This window comes from Balaenoptera ricei, chromosome 3 (genome assembly GCF_028023285.1).
Source record: "Balaenoptera ricei isolate mBalRic1 chromosome 3, mBalRic1.hap2, whole genome shotgun sequence".
In the NCBI taxonomy this organism is placed as follows: Eukaryota; Metazoa; Chordata; class Mammalia; order Artiodactyla; family Balaenopteridae; genus Balaenoptera; species Balaenoptera ricei.
The window spans coordinates 19,051,241-19,070,935 of NC_082641.1; the positions used below are offsets into that span (position 1 = coordinate 19,051,241).

The 19,695-nt window shown below is 35.2% G+C and overlaps 1 protein-coding gene across 2 annotated transcripts in view; it reads right to left on the reverse strand.

Moving 5' to 3' along the window:
- The window catches only part of CDH12 (cadherin 12), a 276,586-nt gene extending 257,156 nt beyond the window's left edge, over positions 1 to 19,430 (reverse strand). The window contains exon 1 of one of the 2 annotated variants that reach the window (XM_059919224.1): positions 19,200 to 19,430. In XM_059919224.1, coding sequence (XP_059775207.1) covers positions 19,200 to 19,430 — 231 coding nt within the window. The remainder of the gene's footprint in view (positions 1 to 19,199) is intronic. The other variant, XM_059919226.1, reaches the window with a different exon arrangement.
- Positions 19,431 to 19,695: the final 265 nt, after the last annotated feature.

The following is a 19,695-nucleotide window of genomic DNA, read 5'->3' on the forward strand; positions in this document are numbered from 1 at the left end:
AATTACTATTTTGCTTTATTATGACAGTGAATTTTAAGAGAAACTCACCTAGATTCCAAGTGATAATCTTTTTTAAAAATTTTATTGAGTTGCCATTTTTAATAAAATATAATATTTTTATTCTATAAATAATTATCCAATATCAGTATATATAGTATACTATAAAGGGTACAATTGGGAAGACATAGATGATTCTACGTTAGCTTTTTGGTAGTTGTTGTCAGATAGACCAAATCAATATGGCTCATTTCAAAGAGGCAGGGGCTTTAACCCTGGCTACTCTCTTCCACTTAAAAGAGCAGTGACCTTGGCTACCTGACATCATTTCTCTGAGTGCTGTTTTTGTCACCTCTGTAATAAAAATACACATGTGACAAGATATAGATTATTCAAGTAAGAGAGCTTCTTATCTTTCTCTTTTACTACCCTCTAAAAATGATTCTGGCTTGGATTACTTCAGTCATTTCTCCTCCCCTAATCCTTAAATTTATCCCTAAGTAGTAGGAAACCATTTATTTGGCATTTGTGATGCTTAATCAGACCAAAAAAAATGTGAGAAAGTATGGTAGAAGAGAACAAGAACTGGAAAACACTTTTCAGAGATTGAGGAGAGTGTAGTTTGAAAAGGGATACATTGCAGGAAGCACCTGGATGTTGTGAGAGAGAAACTAATAAGACTTCAACGAAATATTACTTGGGGATTATGGGTTTCACTCATTGTCTCCAAGAACTGAAAGTAAAGGATTCGAATATTTTGGAATTTCTCTTACCACATGGAATATTTTCTTTTAACTGCTCTGGGATTTAAACATGTGGGTCACAGTTTCATACATTTTACAACCCCTTGGTTAAAAGTCTCTGGAGAAGTAAAGGAAGTGGTGTGTGAAAAATCTTCAGCACTTTGCCCTGCACAAAGCACAAGTAAAAAAAAAAAAAAAAAATCAACAATGCTTTCTATTAAATTTTATCTTTCTTTGACATTTTTTCATCTCTCATAATCTTGTTTGAAGTATATTTCTGCTACATTGTTCCCACATATCCTCACAACGATAAAGGAGTAGGAGTTTTGTCACTGTTTTATTTTACAATTCATTGGTTTCACTTCAATAAGCACAACTGGCAACTTAAAACTATGTGTGATTATCTTCTTTCACCCAGTATCTATGAATATTTCCTTGGGAATCGTTCGCCTATGACAGCCCACCCACCCTCCCTCTAATCTCCCTTCTGTTCACGAAGCCACAGAGCCAGTTGTGTGGAGGTACAGACCTTAAATTTATTTTTGAAGTTTTTGTGCACACACACACAGGCATTGTTTTTACCTTGTCTGTTTCACCCCTTTGCTTTCTAATGAGACAAGAAAATAACAAAGTTTACTCATCTTGTTTGATTTGCAAGATTCATTTTCCCCTAACAATCAATAAATTATATTCAAAACTTCTTTCGACAAAAGGTATATACATTTGTTGTTTTCCACATAACTTTCCCTGCCAAGCTTTATGAAATCTCTTCCTCAATTAAAATAAACATTTACTACACCTGTTAAATTTATCTTAAAATTTGTTAGAGCATGGGAATTCATTTTTAAGTATTTTTTCATGAAAGTAAGTAAAAAATAATAACAAATTAACAGCTTACATTCCAACCAAGGGACTATTAAAAGCAGAGTTTAAAACCTCTTAGGAATATGTCATTGCATATTTTGCCATCTAAGATTTATGCAGCAAGCATGTTTTGCACTTAGATTTTAAAATAGATACTTGAAGAAGGTTCTCTTATCTCTAATACACTTATTTAATCGTTATGTTTTTCAGTTTTTTTTTTTTTTTCATTTAAGAAATCTGAGAATCTCTCATTTAAAAAAATCATCCTAGATAAATGAAGGAGAGTATCTGTAGTACCACTCTGATTTGTCTAGAAATATTTGGAGTGGTGCCTTGTAAGTCTTACTGCTCCAAAGCTCTCCATTTCCACTGAAACATAAACTCCCTTGTATGCCCTTTACCCGATAATTGAGTAATTGCATTGTCCTTCTTCAGGGACTAAATTAACATGTCTTAAGTTATAGCTCATTCAACATCATCTCTTTATCTCCTTGAAAGTGACATCATGAGAATGAATAATATGTGTGACACTACTTGCCTTCCCAGAGCTTTTTACCAACAGCCTGGTCTCATTAGGGAGCTTGCTTTACTCTCTGTTAACATGCTTTATTTGCCAGAAGGCATATTAAACACTGTCAAATGCTATCCTGACTAGGCAGGCACACCACCTCCCCTGTATCAGAGTTCCTACTCTTCTGGCTTCACAGGGAGACCTATTTTTGGACCCCAGCTCCCCGGTTTTATGAGCTACTTGTGATAATTGACTGAACTTTTCTATGACACTACTTTTTTACCCTTCATATGCAGAAAACAAAAGTACTATGCTCCATGATTAGCATAATTGTTGTTAGCATTTTATCTCACCTCTTACATTCACTCTATCAGCCCATCTCTCATAGCAGTTTTCAAATGTCTCCCATTCTTATCGTTCCTGAGCCTTACACCAAAGCCATAGCTTCCTATGCTTAAGTCCTTATCTCTTTAACAACAAAGGTATTATTTTATAATCAGCCAGAATAATCTTCCACTGTTATTGAAAATTATCTCATATCATATCTCAAATCTCAGAAGCTGCAGTTGTTTTCCCCTCTGGTCAAGGAAACTTTTTAGTCTTCTTTTTACTTCTAAACTATAATATATAATATAGGTCACTTGCTAAACACTAGAAATTCTGCTCTTTCAAGAAACTGTTCTTAGAAACACCATCTCCATTCTGTCATCTCCTCTTCCAACTTCTTAATCTGCTCAAATTCTAGAAAAACTTATAAATAATTCCTGGAGTTGGAGGAACCAGTGTGTTTATAACCAAATTATCTCCCACCATAACGTTAGTAGGTATCTGATGGAGTTTTGGTTTGTATATATTTGATGCTGGAAAAATTTCAATTAGATGCTTTCTAGTAAGTCCCTGACCTCTAGAATTTACCTTTGGACAAATCTTTTTCTTAGTTCTGGAAAAAATGAATAGAGGCCTACTTTATTTATGTAAATATATGCCACAGCACCTCCCCACTGATATAAGGGCAGTTTTCTAAGAAGATATTTCGGTTTGGCAAGGGTCTGTCCAAATCTTAGCTAATATTGACTGTTAAAATAAGATTGAAACTTTCTTCTACATATCTATTTTATTGGAAAGTTTATAAAAGAGCAGAATAATTTTCTACTAATAATATAAAGGCCATTAATGTGATTAAGTATGTTCAGTGTATGTAGAGACTCTGATTGAGGCAAACGTTCAGAAGAATAATAGGGGAAAAGTCACCTTAATGATCAGGAAAATTCTGTGTCAAAAACCAAGACTACGCCATGGGAGAATAGTGTTTTTTTCAGTCTAGAATGCAGCTGATTCCGAATGTTCTGCCAATCAACTCAAAAGGGCACGCTTGGGGCAAAATCGCTGCATGCATGGATATGATTTAATAGAGCTATAACAATATGGACATAGCCTTTGTGGCCCAGACAGTTTTCTAAATGATGTACACACTACGGAGGTCGTATAATTTGTCATTCATCAAGAACACTTTTGAAAGTAAAAATGGGTGCTATTAATAATTTTATCCTGACATCAGGCATAACCCTATCCCCAACTGGATTATTGCTGAGAGGAAAACACTCATTCCCTTGCATCACAGAGATCAGGCTTAGCCTTAAAAATTCAGCAGAGACCTGCGCTGCAAGGCCAGGTAGAGCTGGGACGAAGACATTATTGCAGTTTGCCCCTCACTCCCTGCAGAAGCAGTTGCAAGGACAGCTTCTTCATGACAGGTGCAAGCCACTTGGGAAGAGACTAGACATCCCACTCAGTTGGTTCATGGGAGCTTGTTTTCTTATCATCTCAAAATAGGACCTGATTGTGTAGATCTATATTATTGAAGCCGAGAACATAAGGGGAGCACATCAAAACTTATATTTTCATTTCTGACAACATTCTCTCTTCCTTTCTATCCAAGTTCACATTTCACTCATCCTAAAATTCCCCCAGTCCTTACCTACTCTTAGTTTTTTATCTATATCTTGTTTGTTCTTCTGAACTCTCACCCAGGAAGCTTAGTGTATTGAGAGTATATATAGTTATTTTTCTGGAAGTAATTATTCTACTTAACTGAACTGGAATATTCCCCTACTTAGTTACTTAATTATTAACTTAGTAGCTGCTCTTGATCATTGTTTGATCCAAAAAATTTCACTCAGTAATATGTATTCCTAGCCGCTAATAAAGGCATCACTTTTGAAATATAAATGTGACTATACTTCAAAACTGATTGAATGACAAAAATGAAATAATCATTTCTTAAATGTATTCAATATGTCCCATATAATAACTAAAATTTGATATTTAATCAAAGATTGTATGTTACAGAACAATTTAACCAGTGGAGGCAAAAACTAGAAATATGCTTGGCAAATTAACTAACAAGTGCATGTTTGCACATATTGATAAAAATATGTCATAACTAGCACTTCTAAATGTTGAATTTAAACACTGGCATTCTATACTATGAAAACTAGATTTCTTCCATGAAATGCAAAATTTTTAAATGTACATATAATTGAAAAGTTTATTTGTAATTGTTTATTGTAACGAGTATAAAGGAGCCAGATATTATACATAACAAATGTGTCTAAACCAACCAAAGAAATGAAAAGAGTCTGTTAAATAGTGTTTAAATGATTTTATCCACTATACGTATTAACATTGACTTAATCTAGTGTGTTACAAGTCTCTGGGTCTTGATTTTATTCATTTGTTCTCATGAATATATTTGGTTTTAACTTGGCTTTTCCAATACATTGTTAACACTGAATAAGCTCACTTCTTCTGTGCTTTATGATAGGAATCATTGCACTCCCAACAATGTGAGCTATATTAATTCTAGTAATAATTCCTCCACTTTTGTGACTATATGTCCAAGATTATCTTTTACTGTTGTTCTGGCCATTTGGATACCCTTAGATAAGGGAACAAAAGCTTGGAACATGGACATGCTTGTGGTGTTGGGAGATTCTTGGGAAACTAAGGAGTAATAGTGGAAATGGGAATCTATGTCTTAATCCACAGAATATGACAGATCCATCCTATATGATTCTCTTATTCCAAGGAATGAAAAGGATATTCTGATTAATCTAGACACCTTTTTGTGAAACCCATATTCCATCCAGAAATATTACAATGTCCACACTCACTGGGCAAAAAATTGTTGAGTGAGGGTAGCACAGCAACATTAATGACACTTGGCTGAGAATGTTCATACATCATTCCATATGTGGATTAATTCGCCCACACAATAACCTTATTATTTTCTTTCCATATCATCCCTACTCTACAGATGAGGATACTGAGGTAGTAAGGTTATTCAAAGCCACAAAAGAGGGCAGGATTTTTCATTGCACCCTGCCTGTTCTCTCCCAGGAGACCCATTTCTGAGAATGAGCCTTTGAATGAGAATCCTGAATCCTCAAGACAGACAGGTTTGAGTGAGCAGTTCTGAGCGTCTACATGTAAAAGACCTACGTCCATACAGAATTTTTGTTTGCCAAGTGTAATTATCTAAGAAATTTTTCTGTAAAGAGCCAGATAGTAAGTTTTTTACGTTTTGTGACCTAATAGATTTCTGTCCTAAATACTTAACTTTGCCATCATGTGTGGAAGCAGCTATAGACAGTATGTAGACAATCATGACTGTATTCCAATAAAACTTTATTTACAAAAACAGTCAGCAGGCTGGATTTGGTGTGCAAGCCATAGTTTGCCAATTCCTGATCAAAACTCATATTTGAAAGGTTCCTGTTTATGTTTAGGTTTTTCTTTATTACACTAAATATTTCTCTAGAATTCCCTGACTTTGAAGTAAAGGATAGTATGAACAGAGGTAGCCATTAGCAGAGAAGCACTTTCAAAGATACTTAGATACTTGTTACTATCAGGGGGAAAAATGTGTTATTAAGATTCTTCAACCAAATTTAGTATCAGAACCACTCTTTCCTTCCAGGAAAAATAAAGCAATGGGATCAGGGAAAGGAGTGTATTCTGAGGAACTTGTCAGTACAGACACTGGGAAACTGGGGACATGGATTTCTTCAGGAATAACTGGACATGGAAATTACTTTCTTCCATCCTCTCCTCATTTCCACTACTCTGACCCCAAACCATGAGGATGGAGACTTGCTCTTTCATGATCCACAAGAGCCAGATATTTACAAGTGTTCACTTAACTGGAAACACATAGTGTTTTGCACAAGCTTTCGTGTGCAAAAAATGATGATGATGAAGGTCCAATTGTTAGGGGCAGAGAGGTGGTCAGATATGTCACTCACTGCTCTGTGTCCTCCAGGGAACCAAGGGATATGCAAACATTCACAATAAAGTGTGTACCTTGGAGTAATTCCTTGATATTAGAAAATATATGTATGAATTTTTGGAAGTCTTCAATGATACTATCTAAAAGGAAGTCTAGTGCATCTTTGTACATATATTTACTATTTTTTATCCATTAGAATAGACTCTACTCTTCCCCTAAATTTCCCCTTATTTTGTTCTCTTAAGACATTTTCTAATCAAGGAAGAAAGAAAGAGGAAGGAAGGAAGGAAGGAAGGAGAGAAGGAAAGAAGAGAAAGAGAGAAAGAAAGAAAGAAAAGAAAGAAAGAAAGAAAGAAAGAAAGAAAGAAAGAAAGAAAGGAAGAAAGAAAGAAAAAGAAAGGAATAATTATACTTACCTTATGTTATTTTTGGTCTCAGTTTTATTTTCAATGAAATTTTAAAGCTAGGCTTTAAATGGGATAAGAAGCTCTGATTGTTTAATTAAACAAATTTTCTTCAATCATTTGTTAGAAATTAAACTATTGCTAATTTCCATGTGCTTCTTTGGCACTACATGAGTGTAGCCGTAGACTTAAGAAAACATTCAGTGTTCTTATTTGTAGACAGTTATGAAGCAAAGGAAGAATTTTAAAGGAATTTCCTGATCATGATCATATAGTGGATAATAAAAATAATTTAAATGTTTTCCTATTTGATGCTCAAAATGTTTTAAGTGAAGTGAAAAATTACTGGAGGGTTATGTTTTCAACCATTTCTTATTATCTGGCTTTATTGTCAAAGTATGGTTTTCCTTGTGTTTTAATTTATTTTGTTTGTTTTTTAAAGCTACAACACTGGTTAAAATGGCCTCAAAAGTTACTATTTGAAATGAATTTGCAATAGTAGCTGACATGGCCAACATAACTGTGATTCCCTCTTGTCAATGCTACCAATTTATTGTTTAGTTTATAAGTCTACTCAACAGAGAATTGTATTTAGAATCTTTTATATATCATGCGAAAATATCCTTGCCCATCACTTTGAAAACATTTTGAATTACAATCTCATATCCTTTAAAATAGATGGCTGAAAGTATGATAAAATCCCATAAATAATTCCAAACTATTTCAAGTTATTTCAAAATTAAATATCACTGAATACTTTGTAAAATAAAGAGAAATTTAATTCTATATGAACTCTTCATCCCTTATTACAGTAAGTCACCATTTATGATGGAAATAGTAATTTTAATCAAGGAGTGAGACTATCAATTTAATTATGAGAAGGTTATATTCCAAACAATTATTCATACCCAGTGGCTAAAAGACAAATTATTTTCTATCACTAAGATAAAAAATAAGAATGTATACTGAAAAGGTTATACTTATTGAGAAGATAGTTCATTTGTGGAGACCAACATCACTAAGGGCCAGAAGTAGACTTGGGACATTTCTTCATACATTCAGTTCCACTACTCCTTTATATTTATAATTCTGAGTCCACAATTCAGAATGGAAGAGAATATGATTTTTCTATGTTGCATAAAAAAGAAAGAGAACGAGAGAGAAAGAGAGCTGTCATTTGACTACTGAAAAAGCAATTCAGTTAGCTGGCAGAAGAAGGTATTTAAACTGATCCTAACTTCTAGCTCACTGTATTACTTGGTGTTGCTTTAGTGAGTCAACACACCATATCACGTTGAGAGATAATTCTCCATTGTCTCTTTTGTTCTTGCAGGTCTTACACAGAAAGCACCAAATGCCCTTTTTCAAGACTATATTTTCAAGAATTTTATATAGCTACAACTTTTGAAATGTTGAGATACATTGTCTTCTTCCAAAGCAAGGTGCACATAATGCTTGTAATGCAACAAAATAACGATAATATCTCCCTTCCAAATGAAGGATGGGAATTATTAGGGTTCCTCTCCTGTGATGTAACCCACAGCATGTGGTGGCACCCATCTGACCTATGCATTTTGCCCATTGGCACCTGAGGCAATGGGAACTGACCCGATGATGCTGATGCTCTTATTGCCTGCTGTGCTGTGGGTAGGAATGTCCCTTGTCTCTGACCCAGGCATCTCATGTTTTCTTCCAACATTCATGAAACTGTGGAAGACTGCTTGTTCATGATAGCTGACAGAAAACAAGGACACCAACAAAAACAACAACAACAACAAAGCAGCAGTACTGTTTAATAATGAGAACGAAGAAGATAGAGATTGCCAAGAAACACATTAAAGGATGCTCAACATCACTAATCATTAGAGAGATTCAAATCAAAACTACAAGGATGTAACACCTCACACCGGTCAGAATGGCCATCATCAAAAAATCTACAAACAATAAATGCTGGAGAGGGTGTGGAGAAAAGGGAGCCCTCTTGCACTGTTGGTGGGAATGTAAATTGATACAGCCACTATGGAGAACAGTAGGGAGGTTCTTTAAAATACTAAAAATAGAATAAACACATGAGCCAGCAATCCCACTACTGGGCATATACCCTGAGAAAACCATAATTCAAAAAGAAACATGTACCACAATGTTCATTGCAGCTCTATTTACAATAGCCAGGACGTGGAAGCAACCTAAGTGTCCATCAACAGATGAATAGATAAAGAAGATGTGGCACATATATACAATGGAATATTACTCAGCCATAAAAAGAAACAAAATTGAGTTATTTGTAGTGAGGTGGATGGACCTAGAGTCTGTCATACAGAGTGAAGTAAGTCAGAAAGAGAAAAACAAATACTGTATGCTAACACATATATATGGAACCTAAAAAAAAAAAAAAAGGTTCTCAAGAACCTAGTGTTAGGACAGGAATAAAGACACAGACGTAGAGAATGGACTTGAGGACATGGGGAGGGGGAAGGGTAAGCTGGGCCGAAGTGAGAGAGTGGCATGGACTAATATATACTACCAAATGTAAAATAGATAGCTAGTGGGAAGCAGCCGCATAGCACAGGGAGATCAGTTTGGTGCTTTGTGACCACCTAGAGGGGTGGGATAGGGAGGGTAGGAGGGAGACGCAAGAGGGAGGAGATATGAGGATATATGTATATGTACAGCTGATTCACTTTGTTATAAAGCAGAAACTAACACACCATTGGAAAGCAATTATACCTCAATAAAGATGTTAAAAAAAAATAAAGTATACAAATGGCATAAAACAACAACAGAAAAAAGAAATAATGAGAATGAATATGCATTAAAAGTCTACTCTAAAGTGGTTACGTTGATATATACTATATAGGAAATCTCCTTTATGCAATCTCTATGGGAAATTCCAGGAGTAGAAAACATATGCTTCCATAATAGTAATTTCATATATTAGTTGTACTGATTAAATATCAGTAGCAATAAATTATGTTGCTCCTCACAAACAATGAAACATACATAGATAGTACCTCCTGTGACAGTGGTCTCACTTTTTTCAGAGTCAAGAAAAAGGAATTTTTCTCAGATATCTGTTATGTGTAAAGTGTATCCAAAGAACCCCTCTATATTACAAGTGTAGGTCTGAGTGGCATAACTGTGGCATAAATTCATCAATTCAATATTGTTGGAAGATGAGAACATTAAATTTGAAATCGTTATCATTCAGGTCACTTTGTACTTGCTTTTTCTGTTATCTTTACATACAGGTGGGCTTTCCCAGGGTACTTCTCTAATCATTCCATTGGGCCCCACTTCTTATCATCTGGTATAATACATAAGGAGTAGTGGTTCATCAATGTTAGCCAACAGAGAGCACTGTTTTCCAAAGAATCCAATGAACTTTCTTTTAACTAATGTTTTACCGAAAAAATTTTGGAAACACACATACACATACACACACACACACACACACACACACACACACACACAGAGTGATCTGTACTGTGAAGTCTGTGACAAATGCATTTGGGTTATTCCTGGTGACAGCATAATCCGGGTATATGATGTTCCACTATGTTCTTAGTCATGTGGATCGACACACATGTGCTTTCATGTGGATAATTATTCTAAGACCTGGAAATTAGAATCAAAGCCTCCGAACTCTTTATCTTAGCTTTTAAGTAACTACTCAGGCAAATCCCTAAATAATATAGAGAAGTGGTTAGAAGAAAAGGAAGGATTGAAAGATAATTAGAGGTAAGGTGGAAAAACAGCAGGAGGAGGAGAGGAGGAGGAGAAGAAAGAAGGAGAAAAAGAAATGAGTGCTCAAATCTTAAAGCTGCCCATGTTATTTTTGAAATGTTGTTTGTAATGATTCATATATTGATTTAAAGATAGCTGAATTTCATTCAAGGCCCTGCCAGTTCGATTAAAGTAATCCCATTAGACCTTTATGGCACAGCTATTAGGAAACAACTAGCATGCTAGAAGCAAGAAATAAATTGTAAAGGAGAGAACTGACATACAATGGGCATCGACTATTTGACAAGAACTTTAGCATATTGTGTTATTTATTTGCTCAAATTCTACTTCAGCAATTTTCCTTTTACATATATTGCTGTCTAATCATACCCCAAAATGATTATTTCAAAGACAGCCTCATGTATTGAGAGAAACTATAAAACTCAGGGATATGTTTAAGAACCAAGGTGTGTAATAAAATATCAGGCTTACTTAATGGTTTATTCTGATGTTTTGCTACAGAAAGAGCAGGTAGCTAAAGATGCTTTGATTAGCAGCAAGGTCAATCCATTTGGCAGCAGAATGGATTAGAAACAAGACCTTGATTTAGGGCACTTGAATATATTGCAAAGGTTCTCAGATACGTAAGTGAGGCAGGAGTCAACAGGATGCATAAGGTTTTAAATCTTGTATGAAGATTGAGCTGGTGTGATGAACCTTGAATCTCAAATGAGCAGGAATTACTCTGATATTGAAAGCTCACACTTTAGGAGTAAACTGAACCATAAAAAGCACATTATGGGCTTCTCAAAAAGCTATGTGACTCATGAACCAGAGAGAGAGAGAGAGAAAGAAAAAAGAAAGAAAGAAAGAAAGAAAGAAAGAAAGAAAGAAAGAAAGAAAGAAAGGAAGGAAGAAAGAAAAAGAAAGAATGGAAGGAAGAAAGAAAAAGAAAGAATGGAAGGAAGAAAGAAAGAATGGAAGGGGGAAGGAGAAGGGAGAAAGAAAGAAAGATGTTGAGCCATGCAAGTAACTTATAAATGTGTTAGTATAACTTTATGATATAATCTGCATTTTTATTGGATGCAAAGAGACATATACATGAGTCAAAACATCATCTCAATATTGTGTTAATTTAGAAGAATTTCCAGATAGGCAAATAATTTTGCAGTGCAGTTATAGCCATTTTAATACACTATTATATTATCTCTATTCTTCTTCCTTTCTTATTCTATTTTTTTTACTAATCCAAAACAAATTCTACATATACTTATTTAAAAAATGAAATTCTATTGCTACTGCCTTGACTTTTGTGTATATATATATATATATATATATATATATATATATATACACACACACACACACACACACACACATACATGTGAATACACACACACACTTGCAGGCATACCTTGTTTTATTGCATTTCACATTATGGTGCTTCTCAGATATTACACTTTTTACAGACTGAAGTTTTACGGCAACTCTGTGTCCAGCAAGTCTATCGGTGCCATTTTTCCAACCACAGTTGCTCACTTCCTGCCACTGGGTCACATTTTGGTAATTCTCCCAATATTTCAAACTTCTTTGTTATTATATTTTTATGGTGATATGATCAGTGATCTCTGATGTTGCTACTACAACTTGCTGAAGGCTGAGATGACGGTTAGTTAGCATCTTTTAGCAATAAAGTATTTTTTTTTTTTTTTGTCAAGAGAAATTTCTGGATTTATTCTGCTTTTTTTTTTTAACATCTTTATTGGAGTATATTGCTTTACAATGGTGTGTTAGTTTCTGCTTTATAACAAAGTGAATCAGTTATACATATACATATGTTCCCATATCTCCTCCCTCCTGCATCTCCCTCCCTCCCACCCTCCCTATCCCACCCCTCTAGGTGGTCACAAAGCACCGAGCTGATCTCCCTGTGCTATGCAGTTGCTTCCCACTAGCTATCTACTTTACATTTGGTAGTGTATATATGTCTATGCCACTCTCTCACCCTGTCACATCTTACCCCTCAGCAATAAAGTATTTTTAAATTAAGGTATGCACGTTGTTGTTTCAGACATAATTCTATTGCACACTTAATAGACCACGTACAGTGCAAACTAACTTTTATATGCTCCGGGAAACCAAAAACTGTGTGTGACTCACTTGATTGCAATGTTTCCTTTATCCCTGTGGTCTGGAACTGAAGCTGAAATATCGCCGAGGTGCGCGTGTATATAAAAAAGCATATATTTTTATTGGTATGTCTCTTTGGAACCTTAGTGTTTGTAGTTCCAACCTGGTTTCTCTTGGACTTCTTTTTTAGTACTCTTCTCTCTACTCCATCACAATGACTCCCCCCAAAAACTTCAATAGTGAATTGATGCAGTCACTTACTCCTTCTCCTTTCTTAGGGTTTCTTGCTGGTGAGGAGAATCACACATTGCTGATTAGTTCTACCACAAGAAAATATTTTAAAAAGTCATTTCCCTTAAGTCATATATATACATCCTATTGGTTTTGTTTCTCTGGAAAATATTAATAGAATCCCTATCAGATCACACCGGCATACACCAATCAATTTCACCTACACTTTTGAAATGTCATCTACAGGCTGTACCCATCCCTTCCTCCTTTCGTCAAACCCTAGAGAAAACGATTAAAATCACTTTGAGTAAGTTTACCTCTGGCTCACTAAATGACAAAATCAGTAGAGGTGCTCCAGTCATTGTTTAATTTGACCTGTGGAGTTTGACATTATTTGTCATTTCTTATTCTTAAAACTTTATTTTATTTTACTTTCCATAACACTCTTACACGTTTGTCTTTTATTTCTTATTAATTAGATCTATCTATTCTTCATCTGCTTTGCAGTTAAAAATCAGGGTTCTCATATTTCTCTGTAATTTTTCCTAGTTTGTTACCCAGTTATGTGATTTTGACCACCATCTGTATACCAATTACCCCTGATCCTGTATCTCTACCACAGGATCTTTTGTGAACTCTAGATTAATGTGTCTAAATATCTATGAGATACTTCACCTGGATACTTCTCAGCAACTCTGGATACATAATGTCTAGCAGTGATCCTTTTATTTCTTACTCTAAAACCAAATCTATACAGAATACCAGCAAAACAGAAGCCAGGAATCTGCATCATTTTTTTCCCTTCTCCCTCTCATTCTCTACATATGATTATCCACTAATTATTTGTCTCATCCTTTATATTGTCTTGACCAATGGATCTTGAAATCTTCTATTGTCTACCTTTCAAATGTCCAACTCTAATATCCAATTTCCTTTATTACTTCCGAGACGATCCTACTGTAACCTTCTCCTTCGTATGCTCCTATCTCCATGTCTGTTTTTCTGTCTCCAAGTCCTTCAAATGGATCTCTGAGTAATCATTCTAGAACTGTAATTCTGTCCATGGGAATCCTCAATCAAGATACTATGGATCCTGTTGCCTTTAAGAACAAATAATACTGTAATGTACAGCATGGTGACTACACTTAATAATACTGTATTCATATTTGAAGGTTGCTAAAACAGTAAATCTTAAAAGTCCTCATCACAAGAAAAAAAAAATGTAACTGTGTGGTGATAGATGTTAACTAGACTTATGGGGGTGACCATCTCACAGTGTATACAAATGTCGAATCATTACATTGTACACCTGAAACTGCTATTCTATGTCAATTATATCTCAATTAAAAAAAAACAAAAAGAACATATATTACTGATCTTGGTACCAGACTTAAGCCTCTGCACATTCTCTATTTACCTACTCTGAAATGTTGGTTTCACACTCTCTGACTATATTGAAATACGGTTATCGAGGCTCACCTAACACTTTCAAGCCTCAGTGTTTATAAAAACTTTTCCTCAGACTATCTTTTCTGAAAAAATAAAGTCATCCTTCAAGACTCATCTCAGGTGCTTCGTCATCTGTGAAGCCTTCCTTGAATTCCTCCTCCATCTTCTAGGCATAGTCATAGACCTTCCTTTGTCTCCACAGCTCCTCATAGGGTCTTTGTCACAGTATTAAAATTAATTGTTGTAGTAAAATTATTGTTCACTCCTAAGATGCTTATAGGACAATAAAATGTGATATTTTTCTGGTGCAATGAAACTAAATTACCCTGCTCTACCCGGCTTAAAATCCCAGTCTCAGTATTTATTGGGTGTTGGGCCATGGGAAGTTATTTAACTTTCTGTGCCTCACTTTTCTGATGTGTAAAATGGGCCTACTAATAATCTTCCTCCTAGTGCTGTTGTGAAGACTACATACACTTTGGTACGTAAAGCGTTTAAAATCCTGCCTTAAGATGCTCAATAAAGCTTACCTGTTATAATTGCAATCTAAAGACATTCATACTTAAATTTATCCTCACAAGGCTTAATGCTTTCTGAAATTGTAATGCATTCTCAATGAAAAATGTTAAATAAAGAAATGCCTCTGAAATTAGGGTTTAGATATGCTTCAATTCTTAATCTTTCTGCCATTTTAAACACTTTCGACTTAAGAATTGCTGCTAACAAAGATCATCTGAAGTCACAACTCAATTCTCTAAATTATTATTTGAAGATGAGATGGGTAGCATTTTCTTGATACATAGCTTTGAGGCTATGACATAACTTAATACTATACAGACAAAGGCACCCAGTTATATTTGTTGGTATAAGCAACTTACTGTGCGTGCGTGTGTGTGTGTGTGTAAGCAAATGTGTACGTGTGTGTCTTTAATAATAATTTTTTGAGATGACTTTGAGCAATAGGTAATAAATGAATTTAAAATGTTTGCTGATCAAATTAATTTCTGTGTTGCTCTGCAATACAGCACCTTACACGTGTCCAAGTGTTGTAGTAAATCCAAAATGTCTATTTGAGAAAAGCATTGGTTTTACCTCTCGACACCCTTGGGATATATTTGTATATAAAATAATATTCATTATAAGCAACACCAAGGTTTGGTCTTTCTTGAAAGGATGTCAACAATAACACCTGTTCCTTTTAAATATTAAATATAACAGTGTTGAGGCTAATATCTATTAAGCCACTCAACCACCCCCCCTTAATTTCTACCAGAAGAAATTCTTTTATATTTGAAGGTAGGGAAATTTCTTTTTTCTCTCAATAAGTGGAGTTTCCAATAATGGGAACTCTACAAATTAATACTTTCCACGTATGTTCTTGCTGAAAAGAAACATACGTTAAATTTGAAGCTCACTTATAATAGTTCAGTTGACCATTGTGCTTGACACTTGTGTACTCCCTTGACACAGAGTTCTATATTATTTATAGTACCTTGCTTTACTATGAACTGTCTCAAAGCCTTTCTAGAAAAAAGCAGGAGCACAAATATATTTATATGTTTACACACGTATTTATAATGCTTGACTTGGTCCCAATGTTATCATATCACTATTCCCACATCTACAATCATCAAGACAGAGTTAATTAAACTTTAATTAGTTTCCATGTGGAAAGGAAATCTTGGCAACTGTTGTTTCATTTGCATTAGAAACATACATTGCCTGAGAACCATGGGTTTTCATTATACTTTACAAATGGGGAACCATGTGTCTATGAAAATAATATTTTAATTTCATAATAGGTTAGATCTTAGACCTTTTAAATCTATTTATAAATACTAATTCATCTCTTAAATGATTTGGATGAATTCCATACTATCATAGCAATTATAAAAATAGAATTCAAGGCCATCAAACAAAACTTGCATAAGCAGCTTCTAGATCCTTTTAATCATGTCCATTGGGATGTGAAATTCTACACTAGCTAGGATAGATTAAAAGTCAATTCCATTAAATTTTCAACAAAATGTCAACTTTCTCACCTCAAATTCTGGCAAGTAAAGGCTATGGATCTACTTTAGTCAAAACCAGAGAATGGCTTCTCAGCAGACATTTGCCTGGAACCTCAATGCAATGTCCGGCTTCCATCACAAGCAGAGTTGATATAACTGACACCCAGGAGGCAGAGTTCTAGAGCTATGCTACCTCTTCATTTGTCTTGGATTTGAAAACTCAATCCTTATGCAAAATTAACTCACAAGAAACGAGTGCACTAGGACAACATGAAATTATCTCACCATAGAAAAGTTTAGTGATTTTTTATATTCTGTGATCACATAGAGGAATCATATAAGCAGAAACTATGTACGGTAACATCAGGGGACATCCATGCTTTGGAGTGCTTTCCTCAAAAGTTTCTAAGGCCCGTCTTGTGCCGAGGGCTATTTGTGGAGCAATGCCATCTGAGTGGGGTGCCCTGGGCTGGATTGGAATTGCTTGGGCCTCAGTAGACATTTATCTCCTTTAAGGGTCTCTCTGACTTTCTGCTCAATTTTTGGGTTCACCAGGTACCATATGGACCTCAGGACTACCACTATGGAGTTGTCCCAGGGCCACAAGACCAGGCCCTGATTCCTAGTAGATGGCCTGTCAAGGATATTACTCCTGCTAAATGGCACTGTGTATTTTTTGCAAGATCACTAAAAATTGGACAGCCAGAATGGTACTCAAAGACTGATTTGATGTGACTCAAATTTTATATATAGATAGGTACCCCAGAGAAAATAAATTTGATCAGGGCCCATACACCATAGTGTAATAGGGAAGAGCAAATCTGACTCCATATTAGATCTGTTTCTTTTACCTTTGTACTCTGTTGCCTATGCTTAGTCATGCTGGCTCTGCACCTTTTGTAAAAGAATGTTGCCTATAGCTTGAAATATACAGGATAACCTATTCTCAAGACTCTGACCTTTAAGAGTCCATTCATGTAGAGATAAAAAGTTGCAGAACAGAGAATAACTTTTGTCTTGTTGGAGGTTTACAGGAACATCCTGACCTGACCTATGTGGACAGCTGCAAGAACAAAGGATTCCGACACCAAGAAGTTTGCAACAACTAACCACGCCCCTCCCCCACCTTGCCTTAAAAGTGCTTTGCTGAAATCCTTCAGGGAGCTCAGGGTTTTGGGGGCAGGAGCCACCCATCTGCTTGTATTGCCCTGCAATAAACCTTTCTCTGCTCCAAACTTTGATGTTTTGGTTTGTTTGGACTCACGGTGCATCGGGCACATGAACCTGTGTTTGGTAACACTAGGGCAACCCTGGCTACCTGTTCATTTTCAACAAGGTTCTATCTGAAGACCTTCCCCACTGTAGTATTCAATATTTTAAAAATAAATTTCCAGAAGGTAAATTCTAAAATCTTAGGGCAAAGAATTTAGATCTTGAATAGATTTGCTTCCTTTGAGCCAGTATTAGAATCATAAGACTCATCATGTTTCTCATTAGTTTAGGTTTTCTGAAACCTCTAGGGACTTTAATATTCCAGAGACATAATCTTCTATATCAGCTTCCTAATACTCCTTCTACTATGGTTTTCCATTTCTGTCTTTGGATTTATTTTAAACTCTCTTCAAACATAAATATTTTCATTAAAGCCATAGAAAAATCTTTTAGAAAATTAAAAAATGGAAATAACAAAATCAAAATACATAAAATATTTATTTTTCTGGAAAATATTCTGATATCATTGATAAGGCCTATCTATTATGGACGTGAGTCAAAAATTTTATGTAAGAAAAATAGCAGTGAAACATAAATGTGCTGAAACAGATAGTTGCCATCAACTATTTTGTGAAAAAATTTTAATTTCTTCAAAATTACAATAAGATTAAAATTTGTGTATTGTGTTGAGATTTATGTGTACATATCTGGGTTCCAGCATTTATTACTTTAGCCATAAATAGCTTCATAAATAGCTTGTAAAGCCTATAATAATGGAATTATTTATAAAGTATAAGCAAGCCAAATCAAATATAGAGCTTCCTCAACTTACAATGGGGTTACATTCCAATAAACTCACTGTAAATTGAAAATATTGTAAGTCGAAATGCATTTAATACACCTATTCTACTGATTATCATTACTTAGCCAGACTTAAACGTTCTCAGAACACTTATATTAACCTACACTCAGGAAAAATCATCTAGCACAGAGCCTATTTTATAATCAAGTGTTGACTATCTCATGTAGTTTATTGAATATTGTACTAAAAGTGAAAAACAGAATGGTTATGCGGGTACAGAATGCATACTGTTTTCACTACATTGTAAAGTTAAAAAATCCTAAATCAAACCATTATACGTCTGAGACCATCTATACTCCAGAACCACAATCTAAACGGTATATCATGTTTTTTAAGAGGGAGGGAAAGGGAGACATTCTGGTCATTCAAAGATACCAACAAAAATGTAGAATATTTATACCTGCTGATTTTTCCTGTCTCTCATTGGTAAACAATTCCAGAATGGCTATGACCAATAATGTGTTAGAGTAACAGGTTTAATTTCATTTACACATATTAACTGCATGTCTTTGGCAAATAATGCCAAAAATAGGAACACAATGTATATTAATTTCATTAAAATAACCAGGGAGAATGGAAGCAAAGAGGGATTAAATGATATTCCAAAGCTTACCTGGGCCATTGAGTCAGGAAGAGAAACCAGGTCTCTCAGATTTCAATTCCAGTGTTCTACTCACTGGTTTGGTCAACTCCTGTGCAAAACATCCATACACAATACACAATGCATAAGCCCCCCTACTATCAAGTTGTTATCAAAAGAAAAACGCCATTACCTTTCCCACATACTGAGGCTCGGAGCCCATGTATTCCTCCAGCACAAAAAATTGATTCCATACCCAGCCACGTTTAACTCGTTGGAAATGTGATCGCCGCCCTGGCAGGTGGATAACATTCTCTCTTGGTTCTGTGGCTAAAGTCTGTTGTGGCTGAGGTTGAAGTGGTGTTAGGAGACCTCCATCAAACAGGACCCAGAGCAGCAGGGATAAACAGTTCCTTGTAAGCATTGGCAAAAGCTTTCCTACAGCAGGGTAATAAAAACTCCAGCACTTAATGCAGTATTGTGGAATCCAGGTTTGAGGTGTCTGTGGCCTCTACCACTTAGCTCTCTCTTTTATTGCAGAAATGATAATGCAGGCATTAATCCTTTTGATGAAAAGGCTTCTGCTATATTATATTCCATCTAAAGGGACCTATAAAACAGATTAACAAAGATACATTAAACTGATAGAATTACATGATGATAGTCATCAAAACTTTCATCATATCTGC